Below are 18490 nucleotides of genomic sequence, written 5' to 3'. Positions count from 1 at the left end.
ACCTACACCACATGGACTACAGCAATTCAAGATGGCAGTGTTGGTGAGGGTAATGCATTTGATGTGGTCTACATGGGCTTTAGCAAAGCTTTTGATAAGGTCCCTCATGGCAGACTGGTCAAGAAATTAAGAACCCATGGGATCCAAGGCAAAGTGGCATGTTGGATCCAAAATTGGCTGAAAGGCAGAAAGCAGAGGGTGATGGTAGAGAGATGTTTCCGTGACTGGAAGTCTGTTTCCAGTGGGGTTCCGCAGGGCTCGTTGCTGGGGCCCTTGTTGTTTGTGGTGTACATAAACGATTTGGACTTAAATGTAGAGGTATGGCCAAGAAATTTGCAGATGACATGAAAATTAGTAGGGTGGTAAATAGTGAGGAGTATAGTCTTATAAACTGCAGGAGGATATCAATGGATTGGTCAGGTGGGCAAAGCAGTGGCAAATGGAATTCAACCCAGAAAAGTGTGAGGTAATGCACTTGGGGAGGGCTAACAAGGCAAGGGATTACACAACAAATGGTAGGACCTTGGAAAGTACTGAAGATCAGAGGGACCTCGGTATGTATATCCACAGATCCCTGAAGGTAGCAGGGCAGGTAAATAAGGTGGTTAAGAAAGCATATGGGATACTTGCCTTTATTAGCTGAGGTAGGATTACAAGAGCAGGGAGATTATGCTGAAACTACATAAAATGCTGGTTAAGCCACAACTGGAATACTGTGCGCAGTTCTGGTCACCACGTTCTAGGAAGGATGTGATTGCACTGGAGAGGGTGCAGAAGAGATTTACCAGGATGCTATCTGGGCTGAAGGGTCTGAGCTATGAGGAAAGATTGGTAGGCTGGAGTTGGTTTCCTTGGAGCAGCGAAGGTTGAGAGAGGACCTAATAGAAGTGTATAAGATTATGAGGGGCATAGATAGGATGGATAGGAAGGCACTTTTTCTATTGGTAGAGGGGTCAATAACCAGGGGCATAGATTTAAGGTAACAAGTAGAAGGCTAAGAGGGCATTGAGGAGAATTTTTTTCACCCAGAGGTTGGTGGGAGTCTGGAACTCACTGCCTGAAAAGGTGGCTGAGTTAGAGACTCTCATAACATTTAAGAAGTATTTAGATATTCACTTGTGTTGCCATAGCCTCCAGGGCTGTAGGCCAAGTGCTGGAAAATGGGATTGGTATAGTCAAATCTTTGTTGACCGGCACAGACACAATGGGCCAAATGGCCTCCTTCTGAGCTGTATATGTCTATGAGTCGGAGCTCACCAACACCTCCTCGAAAGCAATTAGGGATGGGCAAGCAAAAAACACTGGCCTATTCAGCAACACCCACATCCCATGAAAAAACAAAATAAGGACTTATACTTACAGTGTACCTATTCTGAGGAAATCCCAAAACACCTTGCATCCTATTCATTATTTGTTCATTTTTTATTCATTCGTGTGATCTGGGCTTCCCTGGCAAGCTGAGCATTTACTGCCCATCACTTGAGACAACTGAATGGCTTGCCAGTCTATTTCAGAGGGCAGTTAAGGGTCAACCACATTGCTGAGAGTCTAAAATCATACCCAAGGTAAGGACAGCAGATTTCCTTCCCTAAAGGTGAACCAGATAGGCTTCTGGGGCAATCTGGTAGTTTCCCTTTCTATTCCAGATTTATTTTTAACTAACTAAATTTACATTTCCCAGCTGCCATGGTGAGATTTGAACTCATGTCACTGGACCATTTGTCCAGGCCTCTGGATTACTAGTCCAGTAACATTGTCTCTATGCTGCCACATTCAAGTTATTTCATTTCAACAAATGACATTGTAGGCAAAACCATAGGCAAAAACAAAATTTCTCTACAGCAAAACATAAATGACCAGTTATACTGTTTGGATGACTTTGATCAAGAGATCTTCCAATGTCCTAAAATGATTTATTTATGTATTTCCGCCCACTTATTTTCATTATTATTTTAAAAATTTATTTCCATTTTTATTCATTGTTTTATCCCCAACTTCTAGTCTTTTCGATCTATTTTCCCTAAAACCGTCTCCTCTCCCCACCTCACCCCACGAGGGCCATCTGTCACTTTCCAGAGTCCTGCCATTATCACATTCTGCTTTCCACTCTTAACGTCACCATTAGCAACTCCTTTAGCCAGTACCACCACTATTAACAACACGTTGACCTTTTGTTTATGGCATCTTTCACAATCTCTCCTTTGCCTCCACCTATCACTGGCCTTCTATCCACCTTCACCTGTTCCACCTCCCTTAAACTGTATACATCTCACCACATTTCTATTTCCCTTTAACTCTGAAGAAGAGTCATACGGACACGAAACGTTCACTCTGTCTTTCTCTCCACAGATGCTATCAGATCTGCTGAACTTTTCCAGCATTTTTGCTTTTATTTCAGATTTCCAGCATCCGCAGTATTTTGCCTTTGTCCATTCCTTCGCTACTGTCTCCATTCCTCTCCCTGGCAGCAGTCCGAGATTAAACCAATCTGTTCACAATCTTGGTCTCACAGTTGGTCTCGAGACAAGCTTCCAACCTCATCTTCATGCCTTCAACGAGAACACATATTTCACCTCTAACATCGCCTGACTGCACCCATCTCAGCTCATCTGCTGCTGAAACCCTCATTCATGTCTATGTTACCTTTATATTTAACTATTCCAGTGCACTCCTTGCTGGTCCCCACATTGTACCTTCAGTAAACTGGAGGTCATCTGTTAAGACACTGCCTGTGTATTAACTTCCAGAAAGTTCTGTTCCCCATGACCCCTGTGCTCTCTGACTGGGACTGAATGACGGTCAATCAAAATTTGGGTTTTAAAATTCTCTTCCTTATTTTCAAATCCTTCCACAGTCTCGCCTCTCTCTATCTCTAATCTCCTCCAGCCCCACAACCCTTTGGGCTATCTGTGGTCCCCCAATTTTGGCTTCTTGTACATCCCCAATTTTAATTGTTCTACCTTTGGTGGCTTCGCCTTCAGCTGCCCAGGCCCCAAGCTTAAAATACCCTCCCAATAGCTCTTCATCTCATCTTTCCTCTTTTAAGATACTATTTAAAGCCCCTATCTCCGACCAATTTGGTCATCTGATTTAATATCTCATGTGGCTCAATGGTGTATTGTTTGATAATGTTCCTGTGAAGTGCTTGGGATGTTTCATTAAAGGTACTATATAAATATTTGTTGTAGCAGTAATTCTACCATATAAAACTGCCAATTACTCCTGAACTAAGAGCAATTTCAAAACAAAAACAGAATTACCTGGAAAAACTCAGCAGGTCTGGCAGCATCGGCGGAGAAGAACAAAGTTGACGTTTCGAGTCCTCATGACCCTTCAACAGAACTAAGTAAAAATAGGAAAGGGGTGAAGTATAAGCTGGTTTAAGGTGGGGGGAAGGGGTAGTGGTTGTAGGGACAAGCAAGCAGTGAAAGGAGCAGATAATCAAAAGATGTCACAGACAAAAGAACAAAGAGGTATTGAAGGTGGTGATATTATCTAAAAGAATGTGCTAATTAAGAATGGATGGCAGGACACACAAGGTACAGCTCTAGTGGGGGTGGGGTGAAATAAGACTAACAGGGCATAAAAGGTATAGATTTAAAAATAATGGAAATAGGTGGGAAAAGAAAAATCTATATAAATTATTGGAAAAAACAAAAGGGAGGGGGAAGAAACGGAAAGGGGGTGGGGATGGAGGAGGGAGTTCAAGATCTAAAGTTGTTGAATTCAATATTCCAGTCCGGAAGGCTGTAAAGTGCCTAGTCGGAAAATGAGGTGCTGTTCCTCCAGTTTGCGTTGAGCTTCACTGGAACAATGCAGCAAGCCAAGGACAGACATGTGGGCAAGAGAGCAGGGTGGAGTGTTAAAATGGCAAGCAACAGGGAGTTTTGGGTCATTCTTGCGGACAGACCGCAGGTGTTCTGCAAAGCGGTTGCCCAGTTTGCGTTTGGTCTCTCCAATGTAGAGGAGACCGCATTGGGAGCAATGAATGCAGTAGACTAAGTTGGGGGAAATGCAAGTAAAATGCTGCTTCACTAGAAAGGAGTGTTTGGGCCCTTGGACAGTGAGGAGAGAGGAAGTGAAGGGGCAGGTGTTGCATCTCTTGCGTATGCATGGGGAGGTGCAGTAGGTGGGGGTTGAGGAGTAGGGGTGATGGAGGAGTGGACCAGGGTGTCCCGGAGGGAATGATCCCTACGGAATGCTGCCGGTGGGGGGGGTGTGCAAAATCCACAAACAGGACTGTCCCGGCAGACCGATCGTGTCAGCCTGTTCCTGCCCCACGGAACTCATTTCTCGTTATCTTGACTCCCTTCTCTCTCCCCTTGTCCAGTCCCTTCCCACCTACATCCGTGATTCCTCTGAAACCTTACGTCACATCAACAATTTCCAGTTCCCTGGCCCCATCCGCCTCCTCTTCACCATGGACGTCCAATCAATCTACACCTCCATCCCCCACCAGGATGGTCTGAGGGCCCTTAGCTTCTTCCTCGAACAGAGGCCCGTACAATCCCCATCCACCACTACTCTCCTCCGTCTGGCTGAACTTGTTCTCACACTGAACAATTTCTCCTTCAACTCCTCTCACTTCCTCCAAATAAAAGGTGTGGCTATGGGTACCCGCATGGGCCCCAGCTATGCCTGTCTCTTTATGGGATATGTGGAACATACCTTGTTCCAGTCCTACTCCGGCCCCCTCCCACAACTCTTTCTCCGGTACATCGATGATTACTTCGGTGCTTCTTCATGCTCTCGTCGGGACTTGGAAAAATTTATTAATTTTGCTTCCAATCTCCACCCCTCCATCATTTTCACATGGTCCATCTCTGACACGCCCCTTCCCTTCCTTGACCTCTCTGTCTCAATTTCTGGTGATAGACTGTCCACCGATATCCATTACAAGCCTACCAACTCCCACAGCTACCTCGACTACAGCTTCTCACACCACGCTTCCTGTAAGGACTCCATCCCATTCTCTCAGTTCCTTCGCCTCCGTCTCATCTGTTCTGATAATGCTACCTTCAAAAACAGTTCCTCTGATATGTCCTCCTCTTCCTTAACCGAGGTTTTCCACCCATGGTCGGTGACACGGCCCTCAACCGGGTCCAGCCCATCTCCCACGCATCCGCCCTCACGCCTTCTCCTCCCTCCCAGAAACATGATAAGGTCTCCCTTGTCCTCACTTATCACCCCACCAGTCTCCGCATTCAAAGGATCATCCTCCGCCATTTCCACCAACTCCAGCATGATGCCACCACCAAACACATCTTCCCTTCAAACCCCTGGCGGCATTCCGTAGGGATCATTCCCTCCGGGACAATCTGGTCCACTCCTCCATCACCCCTACTCCTCAACCGCCACCTACTGCACCTCCCCATGCATACGCAAGAGATGCAACACCTGCCCCTTCACTTCCTCTCTCCTCACCGTCCAAGGGCTCAAACACTCCTTTCTAGTGAAGCAGCATTTTACTTGCATTTCCCCCAACTTAGTCTACTGCATTCATTGCTCCCAATGCGGTCTCCTCTACATTGGAGAGACCAAACGCAAACTGGGAAACCGCTTTGCAGAACACCTGCGGTCTGTCCGCAAGAATGACCCAAAACTCCCTGTTGCTTGCCATTTTAACACTCCACCCTGCTCTCTTGCCCACATGTCTGTCCTTGGCTTGCTGCATTGTTCCAGTGAAGCTCAACGCAAACTGGAGGAACAGCACCTCATCTTCCGACTAGGCACTTTACAGCCTTCCGGACTGGAATATTGAATTCAACAACTTTAGATCTTGAACTCCCTCCTCCATCTCCACCCCCTTTCCGTTTCTTCCCCCTCCCTTTTGTTTTTTCCAATAATTTATATAGATTTTTCTTTTCCCACCTATTTCCATTATTTTTAAATCTATACCTTTTATGCCCTGTTAGTCTTATTTCACCCCACCCCCACTAGAGCTGTACCTTGTGTGTCTTGCCATCCATTCTTAATTAGCACATTCTTTTAGATAATATCACCACCTTCAACACCTCTTTGTTCTTTTGTCTGTGACATCTTTTGATTATCTGCTCCTATCACTGCTTGCTTGTCCATACAACCAACCACCCCACCCCCCACCCCCACTTCTCTCCCCCCACCCAGCCCTCCACCTTAAACCAGCTTATACTTCACCCCTCTCCTATTTTTACTCAGTTCTGTTGAAGGGTCATGAGGACTCGAAATGTCAACTTTGTTCTTCTCCACCGATGCTGCTAGGCCTGTTGAGTTTTTCCAGGTAATTCTGTTTTTGTTTTGGATTTCCAGCATCCGCAGTTTTTTGTTTTTAACAGCAATTTCACTCGGCTCAAGCGCACATTGATGGTTATTATGGCAAATAAAGATATAATTTTTCCAATACAAAGTTGCACCATGAAGGTTGAGTGAACAATTACCCTGCAGATGAAAACAGAGAAGGGATGCCTGGCATTGTGCAGAGAAAACAATTTCAGTTCTGCAAGCGATACAATACCATTCTAACAACATTCTGATGTTACTTAAAAAACAATTATTTAGAGTTGTTGCATTTGAACTTGAATCATTCGTTGCTCTTTCTCTCATTATGCTGATAAGTGTGACCAGCAAGTTTTTTTTGAAGACTGTTGGGAGGGGAAGGCGGGGGAAAATGAGAACGAGGACTCCAAGCTTGACAATTTCTACACACACAAGACTTAAGTCAAAAGTTACACACAAGCCATCCTCCTTGGCCACTTATCAGCAGTGCCCTTAATTTAGAAATCCTTTATGGTTATGATGGTGAGGGCTATTACTGTGCCAGTCATTGTGTTATAAAAAGAGATATTACATCAGGCTGCAATTGTTACTTAAACCACTAGGCAAATGCAAACTGAGGTTCCATCATAAAACATGGGTAAAGATGCAATTAACCAATAGATTTTGCTGGTCCACTTGTAAAGTGGAAATTTTCATCAGTCCAGACTTAAAAGGCACTCCTGCCCAGCTATTTTTTTCTTTAAATACCAACTAAAATCAAAGGAAAATATATTGCCTGACTCAAACATTATAGGTCTTGAAATTTTATAACTTATTTGGAAAATTCCCATCTACTGACTTACTACTACAAACTATAGAAATTTTAAGATCCTTAAAACACTTTTCATTCGTTTAAATAATTTGGACTAACACTACAAAGAATGTGCAAAACTACATCTTCATTACCTTGTCAATCATTTTCATCCACTTTGGTACATCTTCAAAAGTTTCTTTTTTAGTAATGTCATACACTAAGATAATTCCCTTGGCGCTCCTGTAGTATGCTGAAGTAATGCTGTTGAACCTCTCCTGTCCTGCAGTGTCCCTGAAGAAAAAAGTGATTTAAAAAAAAAATCAAGAATATTTACTGTTGGGTATATCAAAGAAGTACATCCATTCTTGTACATTATCCAGTTGGTTCATTTCTCCCTGCCACCACCCTAATCAAAACATTGAGTTCTGCAGTCTACTGCAGAGTCCAGAACTCTGCAATAGAGATTCTTGTAATCCTCTTACTATTAAGATCCATAAGATGTCTGGTTTATTAAAGTATTTTGGTCAGAACAGTATTCATCCAGATATTCAGCAGCTGATAAATATCAGTTTGTTAAAGGCTAAGTGAATATATAAAATATTGCCACAGATTATTAGGAGCACAAGGTTTCTTTGGATGAATCATTACAGCATTGATGGCCAATACCATTTAACTTTAAAAATTATTAGAAAAAGGGCTTCAATGTTGTTCATGAATTTAATTTTGTTTAGCTTGACAGGTAAAGAATCCAAAGAGTTTTATTAAGTTCAATAACTTTATTTTGACCTGGATGGTGCAGAAGGATAAACACAAGTGGTCAGTATTATCAAATACACAACACAGCTTGAATAAAGTAGTACATTTTACCTCCATAAGCTCCCGTAGATACAGTGCTATTATTTGCCAGCCTCTTGCAGCCAGATCTTAAGAGTCACACAGATGAGGGATGAGAACACACAGACAGTTAGAAATTAGACTACTGTTAACTGAAGACTATGGATGAATAAGGAATCTCAAGAGTGACGCAGCAATCTGAAGCCAAGGTCCTGCTGGGAAGTCGGGGGGGGGGAGGAGGAGGAGGAGGAGGAGGAGGAGATGTGGGAGGGTGGCAGGGTTGGGGGGGGGGTGAGGGGTGTTAGTAATCTTTTTATAACCGTTCAAAAGAGTGCATGACAACAAAGACAACTGACAACAAACCATGTGTCACACAGACTTTATCTGTCAGAATATCTGCATTACTCATTCTCACTGATGGGGCAGTATGGTAGCCAGATGTCATTTAGGAAGACTGGAATCCTACGCACCATATATTAGTGCATACAGCAGCAGTGGCCCTGCAAGGTTATTAGATGCTTTGTGTTAAATAAGACCAAAGAACACTCAACATTGGCACAGGTGGTTTATACTCTTCAGAGACAGACAAGGCAGTTCTTGTTTTCTATTGTTTGCAAATTCTTAACTTTTGAATATTGTTTACCCCTGACAAACAGAAGTATTTCTTTGCCCACAAGAATTGGATTATTCGATAATTTGAGTTATGTGACTTTTAATTAGGACTGCTACAGCTCAAAAAAAGGAATAAAGACATTACCTGAATTAGCAGGAAGAACTGATTCTAACAGAACACAGGTTATTTTAAACTTTAAGGTGCTCTCTCATGTTTTCACGCTATTGGTTTCTGCTTTTACTGTCCAGGTAGAAATACCATATCTTTCACAAACAGAAAGCACAGTTTCTGCTTCTAAAGGCAAGTCAAGATAACCTTTTCTCTTTCTTCCACAACATTGGGACACAAAATAGGAAATGTTACATGAGTGACCTAGGGACCAGAACAAGGGGCAGTCTAGTGGTCTGGCTTCACACTGGCTGATTTGAGATGCAGCTAAGGGGGCTTGAAAACAAGGCACCCGGTCTAAAGATGAGAGTGTTGAGGCAGAGGGACAATATGAAATGACTGCTGAGGGCGCATGCTAAAAGAATGTTAAGAATGTAAACAGAACATAACACTCTGTCCAGGACGCTGTTGATATTCCTTGCCTCAGATCTTTTAAGGTGACGTAAACATAACCAATGTGAAGCACACTGCATAAGGAAGAGGTGGAAATAAAACCTCAGTTTGAAAATCTAGGTTAATCCTCAAACTATTTACTATAGCTACGGAAGCAATTTACAACAGATAAAATAAGTAAAAATCCATCTTCAGTCAGTGTTTTTTTTAAAAAAAATAAAGTTGGTGTACAATATGCTGATATCCCAGTTGGTCTCAAAATTTTTAGGGCTGTATCAGATAGTATATTGCCACAAAACATTACTGCACAAGCTCTCAAGAGTAGAAAACCAGCCAATGCCAAGAATGAGCTAGTAAGAGAAATTTCATCAGTGAGGAGTAATGGAAGAGGAATGTGAACAAGTCAATGGCTGGAGACATGTAGGTCACTTACCAGATTTGTAATCTAATTTTCTTTCCTCTTAGTTCTACTGTTTTGATTTTAAAATCAACACCTACAGACAAAATATAGTAAAAGGAAAAGGAGGAATAAGAAGCAAAAGCAAATACAAGGTTGAATTCAAAAGCAAAAAGGCAAACAAATTATCATTTCCAACAGGATACATAGCACTTTGTGAAAGCAAATAACTGTACAATAGGGAAGGATGGAAAAGGTTAGGCTGCCCAACACATTAGGAGAGATACTATAACTTTCTGCACATACGCTGTACAGGCGGATGAAATGCATGCACTCTAATTTAGAGCATGATGTTACATAATAAATATTTTAGTAACTTTTATCAGCACTATCAGTTATGACACCTTAAATGTATAAGTGAAATACTAGTGCCGTAAATTAAAATACATAGAGCCTCAACAGATCAGGATATTTTACAAAAGTCACTTGTTAGGGCTGAAACCAGGGAACTCCATCACCTTTTGACTGGAATAAACTTCTCACATGGCACTGCATGACCCGCTGCTGACTATCGGATGATTTACCAAAGATCTCGGCATTCATTTTAAATTTTAACGTATAGAACATGTTGCACAGAATCTAAATTTTATGTCCACGGTAAAAAACCCATATCGTAAAAATGCATCTGGTTCACTAAAGTCACTGAGGGAAGGAAATCTACCATCCTCACCTGGCCTGGCCTACATGTGACTTCATACCCACAACAACGTGGTTGACTCTTAACTGCTCTCTGAAATGGCCTAGTAAACCATTCAGCTCAAGGGAAATTTGGGATGGGCAGCAAATGCTGGACTTGCCAATGATGCTCACATCACAAAGATACCAAATGCAATAACACCTGCATGTCCGCTTTAGAGAAAATAGCTGGTATGTAGTAGATGCTTAGCTGTTAATATGTTTTAGAACTTCGGATGCAATTGAAAAATGGTGCATGCTCTGTGGAAATTAATTACAGCATCCCTCAGAGGTAAATGAACACTGGAGAGCTTCACAACCGCCAGAAACCCAGAACAGAATGACATGTAGCTGTTAGGCTACTCAGAATTAAGTTTAGCTAGAAACAAAATGGACTATGTATCAAAGTGTTATGGTTTAAATGTAGTAGTCATTTTGGGAAAAAAAGTGCTAACTTTATATTACACAAGATATTTAACTATACTTAGAACGTTTACTTGGGTCAATGGGACAAAATAGGGAAGGAAAATACCTAAATAATGGCCCAGCACTATTTAAAGTAAGGGTGCATCAGCAATGCAAGCAAGTTGTTGAAAGTAATACTTTACAAATTAAAGCACTTCTTTGTACTAGCTATGCTTAACATATCATCATAGGGAAGAAAGTGGCATAGTGGTAATGTCACTGGATGAGTAATCCACAGGCCCAGACTAATGCTCTGGAGACATGGGTTCAAATCCCACCATGACAACTAGTAGAATTTGAATTCAATTAATAAATCTGGAATATAAAGCTGGTCTCAGTAATGGTGATCATGAGCAGGAATTTTATGTCGATCGGCTGGGAAATGGTCTGCCGACTGTGATTTCACGGCAGCACGTGTTGAGAAGCTCAGTGCTGTCGGGGTGGAGACAGGAGGAGGGTGGGCGCTGACATCAGTGCGGGCACGGGCAAGTACTGACAGAAAACTCCCTGAAGGCAGAGAGCTGCCTCAGGGAGCTCAAGACCTAAAAAGCATTAAATAAAGTTTTTAAAATCAGGAAAAACCTCATCCCGCTCTTGGAAGAGGTTTCATGAAAAATGTAACAGCCACCTGGCCGATTTGCCCGTCTGCCAACTATGAGGTTGGACGGACCACGAAAAATCAGTGTCAACTGCTCCGTTAATGGGCTGAACTGCCCTGTTAATAGTCAGCAGGCACGCTATGTCGCCATCCGAAATATCGCAAGAGCGCAGGATGATGCTGGGATGCTCGCCCAATGCCATCTCGCGTGCCCGCTCAATCAGCGTAAAATTCTGCCCCATGAAACCATCATTTTGTTATAAAAACCCATCCGGTTCACTAATGTCTGTTAGGGAAGGAAATCTGCTTTCCTTACCTGGTCTGGCCTACATGTGATTCCAGACCCACAGCAATGTGGTTCACTCTTAACTGTCCACTGAAATGGCCTACCAAGCCACTCAATTCAAGAGCATTTAGGGCAACAAATGCTGGCCTTGCCATCCCATGAAAGAGTAAAAAAGAACATCAAATTCAACCAAATGGCTAGAGCACCTGGAATCCTAGAGAAATTGAGGTTCATGAGAAAACCCAGAAGTGATCAGAATCAAACCAAGACACAGGATGATGGCTGTGGTTATTAGAAGCCAATCATCAGAATATTTCTGCAGGAATTCCTGAAGATAGTATCACCAGCACTAAACCAACATCAATATCCTGAGCTTCAATAATACCAGTAATATCAAGAGCAGGGCAGAGGCTGGGTACTCTCACAAGTGGCTCACTGCCTGACCTTGCTATACTTTGCCAACAAGGCTCAAATCAATAATCTGATAAACAGGTACAGCTGTAATATCATCCAAAATAAAACAGACTGTTCGATCAACTCCTCTGGCATTGAACCTAATACCTCACCCGCACTGGTGCTGGTGCACAAAAAAGTACATACACAACCAATCTCCAGGATGCACTGTGGCAACTCGCCAAGATTACTTCAACAGCATATCGAACCTCCAACACCTCGAATGCTAAGGGTCAACGTCATGGGAATACCATGACCCACAAGCTCTTTTCTAATTTATATACTGTCTTAATGAAAATATAACGTAATTCCTTTGTTGTTAGAGTCAAAATTCTGAAATTCCCCAGCAAACACCGCTGTGGGAGCATCATAAGGATTGTGGGCAGCTCAGAAGGTCCACCACCACCTTCTCAGAGAAAATAGGGTTGAGCAATAAATACAGCTTGGTTAGCATTACCCACATTCCAAAAATATTTTTAAAGTACCTCATCTAAGAAAGCAAATCACTGAGAACCAAAGGTTATTAAAAATACTTAAGTGTCTTATATGGCATAGCCGATTGGCACTGAGGTCAAAATTTCTAGCAGTGAAATAAATCTACCCAAGTGATAACACCAACTTGCACACTACCCTGTGGCAGTAATCACCATCAGTTTGGAGAATGGACAGTGAAAAGCGTCTTCTCTTTCTCCCCCAACTACCTCTCCTCCCAAAAAGGTGGTTTGAAAGTTAAAGCTCCTTTAAATCTCACCAATACTCAGCCAATTTCAGGATGTCAGATTTGCTCCTTTCATTAGTATAAATGTACTCGCTACTGCACACACAGACATCTATTTCCCCAACACTATATTTGGTTGTCAAAGTCACATTTTCTTTCATTAATTTTATTTCATCAATAGCATTGCTGTACTCACTGTTTTATATAGTCTGCATTACTTCAGCCTGAGCTGATCGGTTTTTGGTCCAAGTAGGCTGGCACTCAAGCAGAGACCCAGCAGTGCTACTCCCATTTCAGTGTTATTCATCTGTAGGTATGTAGGCTCAACTGCAGGTTATGAAATCTCCAAAAATGTGGGTCTCCAATGTTAAGTGCCTGAAGACCCCCTTGGAGAATGCCACCAATGGGAAGAAACATCTGACACTGACTGCACACTCAGCAAAAAATGCTTCTTTCCATCCCATTAACACATCCTCACTTATTTTTCCCCTCCCCCATCCTCATCCTGTTGTTAAAGCCTGCTAGCTTCAAGGGATGCAGGGAGTAGCAAAAATCAATGATTGAGTTTGGAGGGCACAGGCGCAATGAAAGGAATGGAATTAAACTTGTTAAAATTTGTCAATGTTCCTTGCACAGCACGACCTAGAGAATCATTTTATATGCGCAGTATTTTACATATAGCATTGCTTACCAAGTTAGTATAACCCAATTCCTGTTCTCTTGGTCTTTAGATAGGAGAACAATGCACCATCAGATCAAGGCTGTGAACTATGGAGCAAATTTTATTAAAGACAACAGAGAGTGGGTTTTGGGAACATTGAAAATATTCTTTGTAAAGTATTAAAACAAGTAGACAAATAAAACAAGATGGTGACTGACAAGTGAATCTGACCCACTAATGCTACAAAACAAAGGGACCTTGAGCTGATAAAGCACTTCAAATCATTGGAATTGCAGCCCATTCTTAAAACAAAAAGTAGGTTTGCAAGCAAAGAGAAAAATGGGGCATTATAAATGTTTACAACTCAATATAAACTAAAAATTATAAAGTTATTTTCATTCTGTTCCAATTATCACTGAGAAAGTGGTTACTTTTTAAAAAGTCAAGTGTATCCAAAAGAAAAATTCCAAATATTCCAGAAAAATGGAAATTGTTGCAGACTCAACCTTAATCAGCTGGCGGAGGGGGTCAGGGGGAGCGTCATGCCTAGCAGGAAACAGTTTACCAGGGTCAAAAAGGCAACACTTACATCAGAAGAGGGATTTCAGTAAATGCGGCCAGGCAGTGAAACACTATGGATAGAGTTAAGGAACACCAAAGTGAGGAAGTAAAGCTTAGTTGCACAGATCCTTGCTGAAACCCCATCTTTTGGGCACTGAACCTCAGGAAAGGTATGTTGGCCTTGGCAAATTCACCAGATTATCCGAGGGCTTAAAGGCTGACCTTATGGGGACAGGTGTCATAAACCTGGCTTGTATTCTCTTGAGTTTAGAAGATTTAATGGAGGTGCTTAAAATGATAAAGGGATTAGACAAGCTAAATTACTTCCGTTGTTGAGGAAATTCAGAAGAAGGAAGCACAGTCTTAAATAAATGAAATTTTCAAGACGAAGATCGACTGTTTACACATTAAGTTACAATTAGTCTGTATACTTAATTCCATTGCGTGTAAAGGGTTTATTGAAGCACTGAAGTTTGTGCTGAAATATGAAGCAATGAATTTGTACTTACAGTGGAATCTTGTTACAGTTAAGAATTTGGGGCAACAAAAACCAAACATAACCAAATTCATATTCATTCATTTGGGACAGATGGCGGGGTAGTGGCAATGTTACTGGACTTGTAATCCAGAGACCCAACCGAATGCTCTGGGGACATGGGGTCAAATCCCACCATGACAGTTGGCAGCATTTAAGTTCAATTAATAAATCTGGAATATAAAGCTAGTCTCAATAATGGCAACCGTGAAACTATCATCGATTGTTGTAAAAATCCATCTGGCTCACTAATGCCCTTTACGACTGGAAATCTGCCATCCTTACCTGGCCTGACCTACATGTGATTCCAGATCCACAGCAATGTGGTTGACTCTTAATTGCCCTCAGTTCAAGGGCAATCGGGATGGACAACAAATGCTGGCCTTCATAGTGATGCTGAAATCCCATGAAAAGGATAAAGAGTAAATCAGAATATTTGGAGTTTTTCTTTTGGATACACTTGGCTTTTTAAAAAGTACACCTCAACCCCCTCCCACGGCACCTTCCCATGCAACCGCAGAAGGCGCAACACCTGCCCCTTTACTTCCCCCTCTCCTCATCGTCCAAGGGCCCAAACGCTCCTTTCAAGTGAAGCAGCATTTCACTTGCACTTCCCTCAATTTAGTCTACTGCATTCGCTGCTCCCAATGCTGTTTCCTCTACATTGGAGAGACCAAACGCAGACTGAGTGACCGCTTTGCAGAACACCTTCGGTCTGTCCGCAAGCATGACCCAGACCTCCCTGTCGCTTGCCATTTCAACACTCCACCCTGCTCTCATGCCCACATGTCCGTCCTTGGCCTGCTGCATTGTTCCAGTGAAGCTCAACGCAAACTAGAGGAACAGCACCTCATCTTCCGACTAGGCACTTTACAGCCTTCCGCACTGAAAACTGAGTTCAACAATTTTAGATCATGAACTCTCTCCTCCATCCCCACCCACTTTCCGATCCCCCCCTTTTCCAATAATTTATATAGATTTTTCTTTTCTCACCTATTTCCATTATTTTTAAATGTATTTCCATCCATTATTTTATCTCTACCTTTTAGCCTATTTCGATCCCTTCCCCCTACCCCACCCCCACTAGGGCTATCTGTACCTTGCTTGTCCTGCTTTCTACCCTTAATGTCACTTATTAGCACATTCCTTAGATAATATCACCACCTTCAACACCTCTTTGTCCTTTTGTCTATGACATCTTTTGGTTATCTCCACCTATCACTGGCCCTCTATCCAGCTCTACCTGTCCCACTCCCCTTAAACCAGCTTATATTTCAGCTCTTTTCTATTTTTCCTTAGTTCTGTTGAAGAGTCATATGGACTCGAAATGTTAACTGTATTCCTCTCCGCAGATGCTGTCAGACTTGCTGAGTTTTTCCAGGTATTTTTATTTTTGTACTAATATCTCCTTTGGCTGTGCCTCAGTTTTTGTCTGATTACAGTCCTGTGAAGCACCTTGGGACATCGTAGATGTTCCCATACTTTCAGTGTCAACCTCTTCCATCAGTATTTCTGTGTTCACATAATAGAAATGCCAAGGTGAAGAAGTCACCTGATTATACACAATCTGACAATCAGGTTGCCGCCAATCTGAACACTTGAGTTTCCACAATTACTCAGAGTTCAACAACTTCACGTTATAACAACTGTTCCCATTTCATCAGACAGCAGGTGTTAGTCATGGTTCTGCTGTACCATTTACACTTTGTCTAGACTCATCTTTTGTTTCTTTATTTGTCCCATCACTATTCCCTTTTGTTCACACCACCAACCCTTTTGTCACTTAATCACTCTTGTTTTCCACCCTAAGATATCTACCCAATTCTTCTCTGCACCCTCCCTGCCAGCTACCACAATATCTGCTAGATGTGATGAAAGGTCATCGACCTGAAACATTAACTCTGTCTCTCTCTCCAAAGATGCCGTCTGACCTGCTGAGTATTTCACATATTTTTATTTCACAATCCTTATGGAGGGAAATATGTATCCACCTCCACAATATCCATCCTATTCCACAGCCAGGCAAATCAAATATCTAATGTCCAAATGTATTAGCCAAGTTTTTAAAAATACATCTTTCACAATAAGATGATTATATTTAACCATTGAATTCTCCCATGTTTCTAATGTTTACAATGCTTCAAAGGCTTCAGCCTCTCCCAAAATTCTGGACTTGAAGCTCATATTATTGTGAAGTGTCATGACAGTGTGGGCAGAATTTAAATTGTGTAGTCTGAGCAGATCCAGTGTACCTCATTTTTCAGGATACATCAGTGCCATTCAATCTGTTATTCTGAATAGCAGATGTGCTTCTTCACTTTTTAGATTTTAATTACACATTGAGATATTGTAGGTGGCAGCTGCAAAACATTCTAATATAACCATCTTATATTAAACATGAGGCTGCTTTCATTAGGCCCTTGTTGACTCAGAATTAACCTACTCTGTTGGAGAGTCCATTTTTGAGCAATCTCATTGGCTACTGATGAGATGGTCAAATAATTTTCCTACATTTGATTCACTGGGCTTCAGACTAACGTCAGTAAGTAGGGGCGGGTGGGAGGTTAGGGATTCGACAGGTTTCAATTTCTACATAACTGCTGAACTCCAGCTCTGTGCAATACCCTGACAAAGACTTTTCTTCAATAAAGTCTCTGTGCTGCTAATCAGATATAGCAGCAGTGGTCAGTGGAGTGCCACTGTTGCTATTTCAAAAGGTAGAGTTTGAAGTTGGTATCTGGCCTTACTCCATGTCTTAAGCAGTAGCTTAGCTGGTTTCCTGAGTTTCAGCCAGCCCTGGAATTCAGATGATCTGAGAAGCTGAAGTTCAGATGGCTCTGGATGGTGACTGACAAGGCAATCTAAATCTGACCCACTATTAATACAAAACAAAGGGACCCTGAGCTGATAAACCACTTCAATCATACAGATGGACCTATCAATCGTTGGAATTGCAGCCTTAACTTAAGCTACTTGTGTGGAATAAACAGCTGCCACATCGTAACTCGTGACATTCAGAGAGGGGCTCAATAAATTGCACTGTGTAAGTCAGTCCATGTTGCTTCCATATACCCAATCCAGCTTCAGATCCCACTCCATGAGTTCTTTACAGGGAATACAACTGTTGTCAATAAGAAGCATCTTTAGTCCACAAGGAGAGTCTGACACCCTAACTACATTTAGATAAATTAATTTTTAACAGATCTGATAACCGTCTAACAACTTCAAGCTTATAAAACTAAAATTTCACTTAACCATTAATTCCTCATTCTCTCTCTCACTCCTTCCCTTCAACTATATATGTCCCCTATTCTTGAGGTTCCAGAAGTGTAAAATAAATCTACGTTAACATGTCTAAACTGTTGAGAGACAAGTATTGTTTCCAAATCTAATTCACTATCCTCATTCTAGTCTCATTGGTTTGATTACTCCAACTGAACTTTTCACCAATGTTAATTTGGGTCAATGATCAGAAGGGTCATCCATCTAAAACACTAATTCATTTCTCTTCACAGATGCTATCAAACCAGTTGAGTATTTCCAGCATTTTCTGTTTTTTGGCTCAGATTTCCAGTACTTGCAGTATTTTGCTTTAGAATTTTTCACCAAGTAGTCAAAGATAATCAATTCCCAGTCAGCTCTGTGGTTATCCTTTAATTCTTTATTGTAGAGAATTGGGGAATATAGAAGCAACAGAACTTCCATATCTCAGAATAGGTCATTGACTCAAAGACATTTATCAAAATAAATCCAAGAGTTCGTGAATTAAATGCAACAAAATCAGGGCAATAATCCCCATTCCAGATTACTGGAATGCAAACATGTTTATAACTTCACAATAATGTGGATAGATACTTATTACACGTGGGTGTTAGGAAATAGAGTCACCAACAGTTATCAGTCATCTCACATTTTTAACGAAATAAAACACCCCAAGGCACTTTACAGGAGCTTTACCAAATAAAATTTGACACCAAGTTACATAAGGAGGTATCTGAATCAAAGAGGTAGGATTTAAGGAGTGT

The 18490-nt window shown here is 41.7% G+C and overlaps 1 protein-coding gene across 1 annotated transcript in view; it reads right to left on the bottom strand.

Annotated features, from left to right (window-relative positions):
• Positions 1–18490, bottom strand: part of rab12 (RAB12, member RAS oncogene family) — a 36927-nt gene that overhangs the window by 17479 nt on the left and 958 nt on the right. Inside the window, exons 2-3 of the mRNA XM_041189683.1 lie at positions 9490–9550; positions 7201–7339 (exon numbers count right to left, since the gene is read on the bottom strand). Of these exons, the coding sequence (XP_041045617.1) occupies positions 7201–7339; positions 9490–9550 (200 nt within the window). The remainder of the gene's footprint in view (positions 1–7200; positions 7340–9489; positions 9551–18490) is intronic.

Source organism: Carcharodon carcharias, chromosome 6, assembly GCF_017639515.1.
Source record: "Carcharodon carcharias isolate sCarCar2 chromosome 6, sCarCar2.pri, whole genome shotgun sequence".
NCBI lineage: Eukaryota > Metazoa > Chordata > Chondrichthyes > Lamniformes > Lamnidae > Carcharodon > Carcharodon carcharias.
This window is presented reverse-complemented; position numbering and strand designations above follow the sequence as displayed.